The sequence below is a fragment of the Pagrus major genome, chromosome 4 (genome assembly GCF_040436345.1).
Source record: "Pagrus major chromosome 4, Pma_NU_1.0".
Lineage (NCBI taxonomy): Eukaryota > Metazoa > Chordata > Actinopteri > Spariformes > Sparidae > Pagrus > Pagrus major.
This window is the reverse complement of record NC_133218.1, coordinates 8,759,888-8,774,333: the sequence shown is the minus strand read 5'-3', so window position 1 is coordinate 8,774,333 and position 14,446 is coordinate 8,759,888. Positions and strand designations below refer to the sequence as shown.

General features: G+C 40.0%; 1 protein-coding gene across 1 annotated transcript in view; it reads left to right on the top strand.

Annotated features, from left to right (window-relative positions):
* The window catches only part of itfg1 (integrin alpha FG-GAP repeat containing 1), a 147,800-nt gene that overhangs the window by 96,377 nt on the left and 36,977 nt on the right, over nucleotides 1-14,446 (top strand). The window contains exon 13 of the mRNA XM_073464857.1: nucleotides 12,999-13,042. Coding sequence (XP_073320958.1) covers nucleotides 12,999-13,042 — 44 coding nt within the window. The remainder of the gene's footprint in view (nucleotides 1-12,998; nucleotides 13,043-14,446) is intronic.

The window sequence follows — 14,446 nt, the reverse complement described above, 5'->3', positions numbered from 1 at the left end:
ACATTTTAGACAATCGTATATATCAATAAACAAAATTGTAGCAAAAGAAAGAGGCATTTATTTCCAGTTATCCTGACAACCTCTGTGTTTACAGTATGTTTGTGTATGACCTTGACTTGTCCCCCTTCCTCCCGCTGGAACGTGAATTCCTTTCATGCCGTCTCTCTAAACACTGCTGTTCTTTTCGTTATCCGTGTCTTGTCTCACTGCTGCACATCAAACAAAACACGCACAGTACACCCACACCGAAATGCCTGTTTTTTCCCCGGTGATGCAAAAACTGTCAGTTCCTCCACTTCTCCTCTTCATTTGACTTCAGTTATTACATTTTTGGTTGTAAATATTTCATCCATGTTCAGTGTTGCATTTTCTACATCTAGTTGACTACAGCCTAGCAAGCAGACAACAAGCGACCAAAATAAAAATGTATCTGTCAACTGTTACACCCTGTCGACATTTCATTCGTCTCCCATGTGAAAGCGAACTCAAATGCAGCTTAATAGCCCTGCACCTCCCGTAAACCCCCCCTGAGGGTGAATTATTTATTTACCATTCTTTTCAGGCGTCTCTGATAGTATAGCTGATGGCGTTACACTATAATAATTGAGACTGAGCGTTTGAACTTCATATTCAGACTTTACAAAAACACGACTGCCTGACATAATGTGTCGACAGCCTGATCCAGTCCCACGTTTTGTAAGATGGAATCCTATTTTCACAAGATGACATCCCTCAACCCTCCCCTGAGCATTATCGAACAACACCCGCTGAAGGATTGACTTTGTGTCGGGCTTGGCGTGTGTGTGTGCTGTTTGTGAGTGAAGGGATGCACACAGATTTCCCGGGTTAAATCCATCACAGGTTGGCCTCAGACAGCAGCCTTGTCTCTCTGCCTGCCAGAGGCCTGGACTCTCACTGGACTTTTCACACTGAGATGACCTGAACCTGTACTGGTCTGACATATTCTCCTCCTGTGTGCCCGACATGCAATAGTTCACTCACCAGCACATTCCATCAAGACCCTTACCTCTGTTGCCATAGGAGCATATATTATTGAGGAGCATGCCAGAGGTCTTTTGAATGCAGCAACAGCAGACTTGTCAGCTTGGATGAAAAAAAAATGTATATTTATATATATATAAAGCACATCAGGCCTGTATATCATTTTGTTTTGACACTCCTTAAAGGGAGGTTCTTCTAAGAGTCTTTGGTTGAATTGTATTAAGTGTGAAAAAACAGTTCACTTCACTCCCTATGTTTATTGTAAAACTTTGCATGGCCTTTGGTGTGCTTACATGACTGATATCAATGTTACTAACTTGTTGTTGCAGATTATATTGTATACATTACATTTTTTGCAAAGAAATGTTCAATTTTTTTTTAGCTTATTTACCATATGCAAGTGTTTGAGAGCCTGATATTTTTAGCAATGATAGTGGCATGGCTCTGAGGATGGCAGTTGATCTGTGGGATTTCTATTGAATTTCCTCTCTCTTCCTCCTTTACAACTGTAATCACTACTGCAGCTGCTAGAGGGAGCCGTCAAAGAATAAAACGTAATTAAGGGTCATAATCATCTGCTTCCATTTTGGACCTATATGGTCATTTTCCTGAGGAGGACAGGCTGGTCATCTGTTTGCTGCATTACTTTGGTCAGGATTGAAATATCTAAACACCAACAACAGATGCCCATTCAATTTTAAATTATTATTAATATTTATTAAAGAGTTTGATGGTCCCCAGAGGATGAATCTGACTGATGGTGGTGATGAACTGTATTGTACGTCTAGCACCATGATGAGGTTTAGGCTTGTGTTTCAGAGTGAAATATCACGACAACAAATTAGCTAAATTTGAAAGGTCCATAGATGATGATTTTGGTGATCCACTGACTAGTGCCACCATGAGGTTGAACTTTTTGGCTTTTAATTTCAGTATCTATTGAATATGATCTTGGGAAATTTGGTGCACACATTCGTGGTCCCAGGAGGATGAATTGTAATAACTTTGAACCCCTCACCTCTCTATCTTTCTTTCCCTTCCGTCTTGTCCAGCTTTCATTTTGTCCAATATTTTGATTTTTGACCAATTACCTGCAAAACCCATGCCATTACCATCAGTCTCTGCTTTACTTTATTCTTCTTTCTTCTGTTTAGTGCTCATTAGCAAATGTCAGCATGCATGATCGAATCACATTGGGTCTTGGTGTATTGCTGCAGGTCTCAGGTCTGTGAATATGTATAAAACCCAAGTGGGTCCTCACCAACTGGCTATCAGCTCTGCTGATGTGTTAAGTCACAATCATTACAGGTGAAACTCTTTTTAAACTGAGACAGAGTGTGAAGTGTAAATTGCAGAGAAAAATTGCTTCTTTTTTTGAACACAGCTGCTCATTAATTGATCATTAATCATGCTCCCTGTGTTATGTCCATCACATTTTCTTTGTCTCTCTTGGAATGTTTTTCTTGCACGTCAGGTTTGTGTAGGTTTTCCACACAGTCCAAACATTTTGGCCCCATGATTGAAGAGAGAAATATATTACTTTGTTTTTCAAGGAATAAAGTAAGTAAGGACATGCATGACTGTTCAGTCTGACATAAAGCAAAGTGGTTCCACTATAAGCTGCGAGAGACAGTGAAGCATAAAGTGGTTGCAGCTTGGACAGATGGATGGATGATTACTGCTGAGGAAGGAGGAAATGGGAGAAATCATAAAGTCCAAAATTAGAAAGAAGGATAAAATGATGGGTGATGGGGAGGAGAGGGGGAGGGGGTATCTCTGCATGAGCATCTCCAAGTGTGTGCATCTGTGTGTGTCTGTGTGTGTTTGTGGGAACGAGATGAAGAGAGAGACTGACAGGCAGAACTGTATGAGTTGATTAGTTTCCTGCTCACTTATTAGGATGCAGATTAGCTGCATTGAGAAACATCTGGGAGCTTTTCTTAGTCCCTTCTCCGCTCTCCACTCCTCACCTCCCTTTTCATCTCTTTTCCTCGTTTGCCAAATCCAGCTCTCTACTTTCATCTTTCCACATTTCCTCCTCTCCTTTCTTCTCCTCTCTTGTCCCCCCCATCTTTCATTTCCTCCCCTCTCACCCTCTCCAGTGTCTGATTTTTATCTCGCTCTCACCTCTCCTCCTGCCCTCACCCTGCCTTCACTCATCTCTTGTTTCCCTTCGGCAAAGGTCTCGTTTCCTGTCCCCCTGCTTCCTCTCAGCCTCTCTCAGCCTGTCAGTCAAAGCTGTCTTTTATTCCCTCTTTTCATTTCATTCAAATGACAATGAGGAGATTTACATGAAGCCTTTCAGTGTGGCTGTGTCGTCCGGAGGAGGATTTAACTGGAGGCTGTATATTTAGATTAGTGTGAATACTTTTCCGTGTATGCAACAGCACACAAAGACGACTGAGTGGGAGCTCCTGCGCCCATGTTTGTCAAAAAAGCATCCAGCAGTAGCTTACGTTGACAGTTGAAGTGGTAATGGTTCTGTCTGCAAATTTGACTTCAAGCAAGCCATATAACACAGTATTTTACATATTACAGCCATTTTATCCATCACTTACAGGGAACAGTAGTTCATATTTTTTAGTGTAGCATCTAATCCTTCTAGAAAAATTGTGATGTTTCTACCTCATGCCCAAAAGCCACTTTTTTTTTTTACCCTTTTATCATATCAACTATTCTGGATCCTGACCAAAAACTGAGAAAATTCAATCAGTGCCTGGTGGATTTTCAATAATGTAATCCTGTCAAGTGTAAAGCTGGCCTCTATTCATACCTCTATTATTTTCAGTGCCACCTATTTTACCAAAAAGGGCATCCTGTCTTTTCAGTCTTTGATATTTCACATTCAAATTGACTATCGGTCTACACATCTGTGCGTATGTCAGTCCGTCCCTTTCATGTGAGAGCAATATCTCAACGCCTACAAATGTTCACTTGGACGCAAGGATGGACTGATTAGAATATGGTGGCCAAAGGTCACCCGAGGTCATGGTCACTGTGACCTCACAAACATTGACAACATACACATTTTTGGCCATAACTCAAGTATTCATACAATAATTATGATAAAATGTAGCAAAAATCTTTAATAGGATCAAATGATGAAGTCATGATGTTTGATATCCAAAAGGTCAGAGGTTAAATGCAATGTGACATCATAATATTCTGCTGAAAATGTTCTTCCTATTATTCATAGCTTCATAGCAACTTGCCTGGCGTGCTGAGGCATTTAACCACAACTTGGTAATTCTAGTTTTTATAAAAAATTATATACATTATATTAGAGGCGCAAGTTTCTGAAAAGCACTTTTGATCCTTTGTCACTTCTCAGTACAGACTCTTTGGACAAACCTTGATTGCCTACTTACTTCCACTGCTTTTTGGTCTGTGGTTTTCCCACCACAGTGTGAGACAAACATATGAATGAAGAGAACAGGTTCTCTCTAAACACTTAGCCTCTGTGATGATGCTAAACTTTTTTCTAATTGATATGGCTCATTAACATGGTGGTGGTCACATTGCATTTGCAGTGTTCATCAGAAAAGTGAAACACAGTTGAAGCCACTGCCAGCTGTTCAGGGAAAATGAGCATACAACAACATTATAATGATGTTACCCAAAATGAACACTGAGCAGGGAAGGCTCCCTCTGGGATTTGAATCCCCACGGCGGCCTTGTCTTACCTACACTTCGACCAGACAAGACAATAACCAGTTAAGTATGTCTAATGGGGGCAAATGGGGATATTGTTATAGTTTGCAGTCAAGCACACATGAGGAAACCAGTTTCGTTAAGTGAAAGCTCTTCAGGGAAATGTTATTGCAGAGCTTTCATAATAAAATCCAAATGTTTAAAGCTGCATATGCACAGACACACATACACACACACAAACAGTACATGCTGTACATATCATATGGAACAATACAGTGTATTTTGTGATATGGACATGAGCAGGTGGTCCTTTCTGACGTTGTTATTGCTATTTAAAAGCAGATGTCAGCTTGCTGTTGGTGACTGTGTGTATTTGACTGTGTGTTAGGGGGCGGCGTGCATGTCTGTGAGCAACCCTGCAGTCAGCAAAAGCAGCCTGAAGACAATGAGAAGCGATGAGCATCTCAGGGCAAACGCCGCTCAGCTGTCACATTATTGTGTTTGTGTGTCAGTGTGTTTTCCATGTACAGTGTGTGTCTGCTTAGCTCTCGTCGACTAACTCTTGTACCCACTAGCACTGACTCAGCATGTCACTTTCTCCCGTCAAGGGCTGCTCATCGCATTTTCCTCTTTATGCATGGATGTTTGTGTGCGTATGTTACCTGAGCTGGCCCAACAGCTCAGGAATGAGTTGTGGCACGTGCATGTGGTTACTATAGCTCTCTATGATTTCTTTTTGTAGCGTTTCAATGGTGGTGCATTTATAGGTGAGGCTCCTATCACATAAAGGTCTCCTGTAGGGAACCTGTAAGTGTAGGGATCTGAAGTAGAGGCTAACAAGTGCCTTTCTTATGGTTTTCGACCAGCTAGGTGGCTAATGCAGGCGCATAGCTGAAAATCTTTTATGACATGTGTGATGAGAATTTTGTACTTCATGTAGAGGAATGTGAATTGATGTTTACACAGCCCTATTGAGAGAGACTGTTAAATGTGAACTGTGACCTGTAACTTGTGACCTCTTTTATGACTTGTTTTATATTGTTTATGACCCATGTAAGGTACTGAGTAATCACTGAAGGTAAACACTCTCTTCTCTGCAGGAGGGCATGAATGAGCAGCTGTTAGAGTGAAAACACACCCACAGAGACAGATATAAGCCAAGCATTGCGCTTCTGATATTGAGTCTTCACTTTGCAACTGACCTGCATGTTGCTCTGTGAATGCTCCTCTTGTACAAGATTAAACCCTTGTTTTAACTTTGAGCTGACTCCGATCTCCTTCCTCCAGTTCTAAATTAATGCAGAATTATTTTAACAACATGCATGAACATAAAAAAGCAATATAGTGCTAAAATCAAATTCAAGCATCCACTATTGGATAAAAAAGTAATAACTTTTTAGGGAAAAAAATTGCAGAATTGTTTGCTTTTAAGTCCACATACAGCAATTAATTTCTGATGAAATGAGCTCTCTGCATTGTGATGATCATATTGCTGTGTTTTTTGTGGTGGCTGAGAATGCATTCAAAGATCATATCTGTTGCAAACTATAGTGGTGACATGGTGCAATTTTTGTAAGTATAAGAAGAACTTCAATTAAGTGTTCAGATTTGTTATCTGTGTATGAAATGTTTGCTGCACATTTGGGACTCGACATTTGAGTATCTATCTAAAAAAACAAAGCTGGAGTCTACCAAACAATAATGCATGTAGTCATAGCAGGAGTTAAGCTCAAATACAGTCAAAAATAGGTCAGTAGGAAGTATTTTAAATTCAGGTTATTATTTTACATTTTCCTTCAATTCCTTGATAGCACATAACAGTTTTAGTAGGTTTATTTTCTGAACGATTTCAAGCCTTTGCCTGAGATTCATTAGAAAGTCAGATGAAATTATTGCTTGTGCATGTGAAGGCATGCTTAAAATTACAGCTTGCAACTCATTAATATTTAATGTCAACACCTCAGATGTCAGTACATTTATTTCAAAGCCGGTATGCTTTAACAAGAAGGTAGTGTTGTTCTAATTTCTGTTTTTAATACATCACTATTCATCTGAGGACTCTAGGACACACATGAATGAATGAGTTCAAGGAAGTACATTTATAGGCACCCTTGTCCCCACATTTCTTGAAACATATGTACGGCACACCTGCCATTTAGTAGCCGTAATAACACCAAAGAACACTACACCGAAAAGTTAGTTCTTAGTGGTGAGAAATGGCCTCATTTTTGTGCCCCAGACCACAAACTGGCAGCACAGATTAAAAGCACCAAGGCCCCCCTCAGTAGTGGCAGAATGCTGTATGATGCATTGTCATCCAACGCCAGCAGTGCGCCACCTTAGTTAAATCTGAATTACAACTAACTGGCACCTGTCGTCAAACTGTCACTGTAAACTCAACAAGGCCTGACATATTGATCAGCAAAGTATGTCTGATCACAGAACTTTACTTTTGGTTATCCAAACAGAGAGCTGTGGTACTCTTAGGCCAGATAATTATTTCAGACAGGGTCCTGTGCAAAATAATCCACCACATTTTTTAAAATCCAGAGCTCTGGGGCACCCTGGTAGCCCACTTGGTAGATCACATACCATGTATCAAAGCTGAGTCCTTCCTGCAGTGTCCTGGGTTCAAATGCTGCCTCGGTCATTTGCTGCTCTCCTTTTGGGATGTTACTTTCTTCGCAGGAGACATGCACTCTGTCAGCAGGGTTTTACGTTATCAAGAATCCTAGTGTAGTCTATGCTGGATGTACAGTGTATAATTATCTACTGGAAGGGTCTGTGTCTTTCTTAAGATACTAAACCTTTTTCACCTAACTGTTGTTTTTAAAAAAGTAAACTTTATTTCTGGCTTCAGAGTATAACTCCAGTTTTACCCTTGAAATAAATCTTTAATCTTAATAAATTTAGTGCACACTTTAAGTATACGGGCATTATGTGCCAACGCAGCCAGAATTCAGTACTTTTACAAGTTCATGTCATGGATTTTCTTGAAGAAATTATTGTAAAACCTTCTATAAAATTCAAGGGCCCTTCCAAAATATATGATATAGCGATACTTCAAATACTTATTAGATAATAATATTTTTTGCATTTTGGCCATCTGAGCTAAATTTCATCCTCTTTGCAGTCCATATGCTTTCCTATTTGTGTTGCAACATTTTGTGTACATGATTTTTTTTTTTCTCATCTCTCCATGATCGAGCTATGCTTACTTTTCTCCCTTTCACAATCTCAGTCACAGAAATGTTCAGTACCACACTTAGAAACACACTGGGCTGAACCAGCACACACACACACACACACACACACACGCACGCACGCACGCACGCACACACACACAAACAAACACACACACACTCTAACACACACTGCTTGCTGGCTGGCTCTTTGTCACAATCACAAAAACACACAGACAGACCCATACAGACTACACATACCAGTTCATCCTCCACTTGATTAAGTTAGTCCTGTGAAGGAGCTGCCATCAGTCTTAATGTTACTCTAGAAAATAGGCTAACCTTTGTAGGCTGTACTGTGTGTTTGTGTGTGTGTGTGTGTGTGTGTGTGTGTGTGTGTGTGTGTGTGTGTGTGTGTGTGTGTGCGCGCGCGCTAGAGAGACATCTTGCCAAGAGATGTAATGTGTTCCTCACAGGATGTGTGAGAGCTATTCCAGGGATCTTGTTTTGGCCATGGAGGAGCTGTTATGTACTTGTTACATGTCAACCAAGGATTAAAGTATGGAGAACAAAGCGGCCTCACAAAAGAAGCACCAGATTTGAGCTTCCTCTCTCTCACAAGTGTGGTGACTCGCCTGCGCAGACAGAAACACGAATACCCACCCTGACACAGACTCATCCACTTCCTGGAGCGACGGCGTGCCCATTGAGTTGTGAAGGACTTCTGCATTCATGCATTCTGTCTATCATTTTCCTCTCTCTGTCTCTTTATGCATCATTGAATTCTTGTCATGAAATTCTTAATGTAGCATGTGTGTGTCCCTGCTCACTGATTAATTTTACTTTTTTTATTTCCATTTCCTTACATACCTTGAGTGGATGTGTAAAGACCTCCAATTAAAAGAGCCTCCTCTTTGGTTTTGACTTTATTGGGTTTTTCACATTTGACAGGAAATCAAAAGGAGAAAAAGAGTATGGCATGAGGCAAGGGCGCTCTGACAGTGTTTTTTCTAAGTGTGATTTAGCTTTATTACATCTCCACTGGGAAATTAAAATGTCACGAAAATGACACAGGCTTTTTGTGTTCCATCACAAACCAAAGACCGCCACGCACATCAATTGCTCTCAAATGTGTCCATTTAAATTTACAGGAAACACCTCATCTCACTTGTTTCTCAATAAGAGACTATCCTGACAATCAACTTCTGACATACAGTATATTTGTATTCAAGCTGCATGGCATTGTTTGTTCCTTTTGGTCCTTTCATTTGCCGTCATCTTTGTCTTTCCTGTGGCGTTTTGTGATTTGAGGATACATTTAAATGTTTGCTGCCAGATTAACACCAACAATGACAAGTTTGTGTCACAGTTTGTGCTTTAGCCCAAAGAGATGCAGAGACTCCTCTGGGAAGAGCATTTTTACAAACTTCCAGTTTTTTCTTAATTGACCTGTTAACCACACAGGCATAAAGAGGGAAGTCTACTGAAAAGAAATATGGTTATTTTGTCTGCAACACAACAACAAGGTGTGCTTGACGCAAAAGGTGGCAAAGACGTGCAAAGGGAATTGCAAAATTAAGGGGTTTCTCTCAGTATGATGTTTTGGAGAAATGTTTTCACTTTGCATGATATTGGATCGTTGAACAATTAATTAATATATCGATCCAGATTGAGGGATCATTACAACCATAGTATGAGGTGTGAGTCACTTGCATGTCACTTGCGCATGTGGGGTGTGTGTGTGTGTGTGTGTGTGTGTGTGTGTGTGTGTTGATGGGCAGTATAATTACATGCATGGCTGTTTCTGACCACTTTGGTGCATTAGGCCGGACTTCCACTGACTCTCATAAAGGCTTTGATCTTTTCGGAGCCAAATAACCTCATGATTTTTTTTTTTTAGTTAATTCAGCATTATTCAACTTCACTCAACTTATTTATAGTAGCCTGAAACAACCTTGAGCTTTGACAGGTAAGGGAAGTCATCTAAGAGGTTCCAGATTTCTTTCCCTCATATGTTACCAACAAATATATAAAGACGTTATTGAAGTTGTTACAGTTTCATTAAATGACGAATGGTGTGTGTGGTCACTGCAGGCTTGCCATTTAAATGACAACAAAACAACAGCCTTGATGAGAGATTAAAGTGTTTTTTCCTGCTAAAAGTTGATTTTTGACTGAAGCCTGATTAACAAGGACGCTAACTAGCAGCTGGTATGCAGTGTGGTCAGTCAGGGTCAAGGAACACATGTTTGTCTTTGATGGGTGCTCCATCTGAAAACCGCTTCAGGCATACACTTAATAAGCTTGTGAACTTCAAAGCAGCAAATTTTACTCTGCCACATGTACACCATTTCCTTTTAAATCAAAGTTTTTACCAAAAATCTTGTCACTGCTTGTTGTTTATTTACAAGAAAGGGTTGCAGAATGGTTACCACATGGAGGGATCCGAGTACAAGAAAATGGTGCAATGCAGTCCTCAACCCTGGACCACTTTTCTATTTGCTTACAACATTGGCGTAATTACTCAGCTAAAAGCTAACCGCAGTATTCCAACATGCTGATGTTCACAATCATAGTTAAGCCTGTGTTCTAATCATCAGTAAACATAAAGTAGAGCTGGGGCTGATGGGAATGTCAGTGATTATACAGATATCAGGCCAAAGGTCAGCTGTTGGCTAATGTCGGTGCCATCGATGAGCTTCTGTGACTCTAGTTGTTGTGGTGGGTCCTGCACCATCAGCAGCTGAGCCAGTCAGTGATAGAAATCACTGATTGGCTGTTCAGCAAAGTGAATTAGTGCATGAGAGGTGAAATGGAAAAAGAAAGGGATAGCCCCTTGAGCCTTTCACTGTAATATCCATGATTTCATCCATTTAGTTCGAGGCATAGGTGATGCAACAGTCTGCCTTCACTGGGGCCAATTCCCAAAATATTAAATACATTTTTTTTTTTACCTGATAACGGGGCAAGATGAAAAGTGAGGATCACCAAAGTTATTGCAATTCATCCTGAAGGGCAACATGAATTTCTGTTTTCATTTTATGTCAGTCAGTGCTGTCTTTCAAAACTATGAATGTAAACCTTGTGTTGGCACTAAAGAAAAAGCTAGGTGATCATCTAGGACTGAAGTGGTGGACTGACCAATGGACAAGCAGATTTCACCATCCTAAATCCTTACCAGTGGTGGATAGAGTACTGAAAATCTGTACTCAAGCACAAGTAAAGTTACATTACTGAAATATTACTCAATTACAATTGAAAGAAATACTGGTAGTAAAATAATTATTCAGTTAGAAGTATAAATTATTCTTCTCAAACACTTCTCAGAGTATTAGTTGCTTTTTAAATGTTAATGTTTAATGCATTATCAATAGCAGGCATTATATCAATTAAATCTTCAGTCTGAATTACTCCTGCTCTGTTCTGCTCAGTGGTCATGGTCACCTCCACAAACCTGTGCCTGCTGCAGAGTTAGTGTTTTTTGTCCGAATGTCAGACTTTTCATTGGCCCATTTGTGATCAGATTGGCTACAAACATGTAGATGAATCGTTTGGATATTAATTCACATTGCTCAATTATGTTTTTAAAAGTAACTAAGTAGATTAAATGCAACTTAAATTACAGAAAGAATAAAAGTACAAGCACCCTGGATTACAGTAATTTGAGTAGTTGTAAGCAGTTACTTCCACCCCTGATCCTTACAGTAATTCCCATTTCCCATTGTGAAGTTTGAAAGCTCATAGTGACACTGAAGGTGATTGTCTTACACATCCTTCACAATCGCACAACATACAGGGAGTTGAAGATTGGTGTGATGTGAATAGCTCGCTTCTTTCACAAAGATAAAAATAATATATATATATATACATTTGTGTGAAAAATTAAAACAGTGGGTTGAGTGTTGACACAAGTGTCTCTCAGAGATGTTGTGAAGTGACACATTTGTAGAAACAGAAGCATATTTGTTCTGCGAGACAACACGGCAGAAGTGCTTCTGTCAACACTGCTGTTGTGAATAGCCCTTTAGACCCCACTGTATTCAAGCCTTTCTTAATGGTTATCATTTATTAATGCTTAACTGCTAAAATGTTCTTTACAGTGTAAAGGAATGAATAAAGGAACCTTGGTGCTAAGAGAATGGGGAAGCATGAAAACAAACACGAACACACAATTAAGGAGCTATGTGAAAGGATGGATTGTGAGTGAATAAATGGATGAATGGAGTACATGTAAAAGGGAACCTTCCACAGTTTGTTACGAATATCAGATTTACTTCTGCATTCAGGGTCAGCTGTCATCTGCCATTGTTCCACATAAAAAAACCCATTTCAAAGAAAATCCTTATTAAATTAAATCCTTAAATACAGCCCTCACTTTTCCTCAAATTGGTTATCAAGGCTATGTGTAAGGTAAGTGTTTATGATTAACATGATTGTGGGCGATTTAGTGATGAACAATCCAGCACAAAGGCTTCATCCGCCCACCGTCTATACAGTGTGCATTGAGTTTGGCTGCTGTGTAGTGCAGCACTGGGTGCAGACCTTATTAACAGAGTATTGGGCTTCAGTGTGACTCCATCAGGCAAATCAAGGCAACCTAGACCCAGGACCCGATTAGTATGCTAATAAAGTCTCCTCTAATGACTGATTAGCAATTCAGCGGATTTTGTTCCTCGCTCTGCTTGTACACACAAATAAGTGAAACGCTCTCTTAGCATGCACGTATACACGCATATGCCGTGCTAATAGTTTGCACATTTATTTTTTATGTTTCTCATTGCTGGCAATTTATTTATGACTCTCCCTCCCTCCCCTCTTTGGTTGTTGTTTGCCTTGTCCACGCTCACCTGGCATACAGAAAGGATGATTAAATTGTTTGAAATATAATGTGAATGTGCGGAGCGCTTAAGCACAGTCATTATGGATGAGATTGTTTCTTGTTTGTCCGTCTGTTTGTTCTGACTGTCAGCAACAGAAAAGTTTATTCTCTGTGGGAGTTTGACCTGCTTGTTGTTTGAAACACGGAGATTCACTCGCCCTCAGTGCACAACAACAGCACCATCACAGATGACACCTGCTCCACAGCAGAGTGTGTTATTGTGTTGGACATGTAACACATGGTGAGCAACATGTCTAACCCTTTTCCATCTGTGTCTTCCTCAGTGCTCAGCGGCCTCTGCTCCAATGACTGTCCGGAAGATGTCAAGGTAAGAAATCTGTCTTCACTTGTCCACTTTTCTAATGACAGCATTAATGAAAGTATTGTGTCATAAAATTGTTTCTTATCTTGCTGACCACTGACTGCTGTGTCCAGGTGTATCTGTCTGTGTGCACTATCTGCCCCCATTTCACGTATCTTTCCATGCATGCATCTTAATCTCCCTTAAGAGCCTTGTACTCAGCACTTTTTCAGCAGGAAGAGAGAGATGGGCTTGAATATCCTCATTTCTGGCTGAACTTCTCCTCTATGGGGAGGAAAAACTTTATATTCAGGAAATTAAGGAAAGTGATTTGAATTGGTGATGTGTTTTTGAGCTCTAAGGCAGTATAAGCTCATCTTTCTATGTAAAGCACCTTTCTTTTAGTGCAGCCTGAAAAACATTACAAAAAATTAAAATTTTTATGTGATAGTATATCACCTGATTTCCACCTGTTAGTATCCTCTTTGTCTTTATTGTCAGTAGCGCATGCTTTTACTGTACAGTATCTCATATGTTCCCATAAAAAAATCAGTGTAATCATTTTTGAACACAAGAGCAAATTAATGCCAGGTGTGCCTTTTCCAACTCTCGCACTTGAGGGGTGTGGGGTTCATTGATTGTTGTTGTTCAGGGTCACTTTGAAGGTGATTGTCTCTGCTAAAAGAGGGTTGTGCTAATTCATTTTTTGAATAACAGGTATCTGTTCATAGTTGACCTTCTGCTCACATTTTGTGAATTTTGTAACGTATCCAAGGCTTCATGTCTGAGCTGGTGTGATGAGGCCAGACAGCTCTTATCAGGTCGATACATGAAAACATCCACAAGGTTAAGTTCTGCCTTTCACATTGGTCCCAGTTTGACCTTCAGCTGCAGTTGTGGCTCTAGTTTCATTACGAAAAGTTTGGAAAAGAGAATTGCATCAATGTATACTTACAGGAAGCAGATACCACAATATACAAACTTGGAGCAGGCAAATACAAAAAAAGAAAACATTAAAAGAGGTATACACAGCCGAAATTGTTTTATCCTCCGTCTCACTTAGTAGAAACAGTAGAAATATGACACAGTTGATTAGACAGGAAATTGTGGCACCAGAGGACATTGGGGACAAAGAAAGTTAAGCTAGGTTCAAATGTTTTGGCAGATGACCCTGTGTTTTTTCAGTTTATTTTCAAAGGAGCTCTCTGCTTGAGCACAGTGGCTTCATTGAAACAAAGAAGGGAGCTACGTGTTCTTTCAGTGCAAATGTTGCTTTAGACACGTTCCTATGCAATCTACTATAAGATCCTTCTTCGGGGTAAAGAACTCAGAGTTTAAATTAGCTAAGCAGTAAAGAATGCTCTACTCCTTTACATTAACTGATGGATGTAGCTACTAGTTACATTACAGAGTAATACAGACAGCAGATAT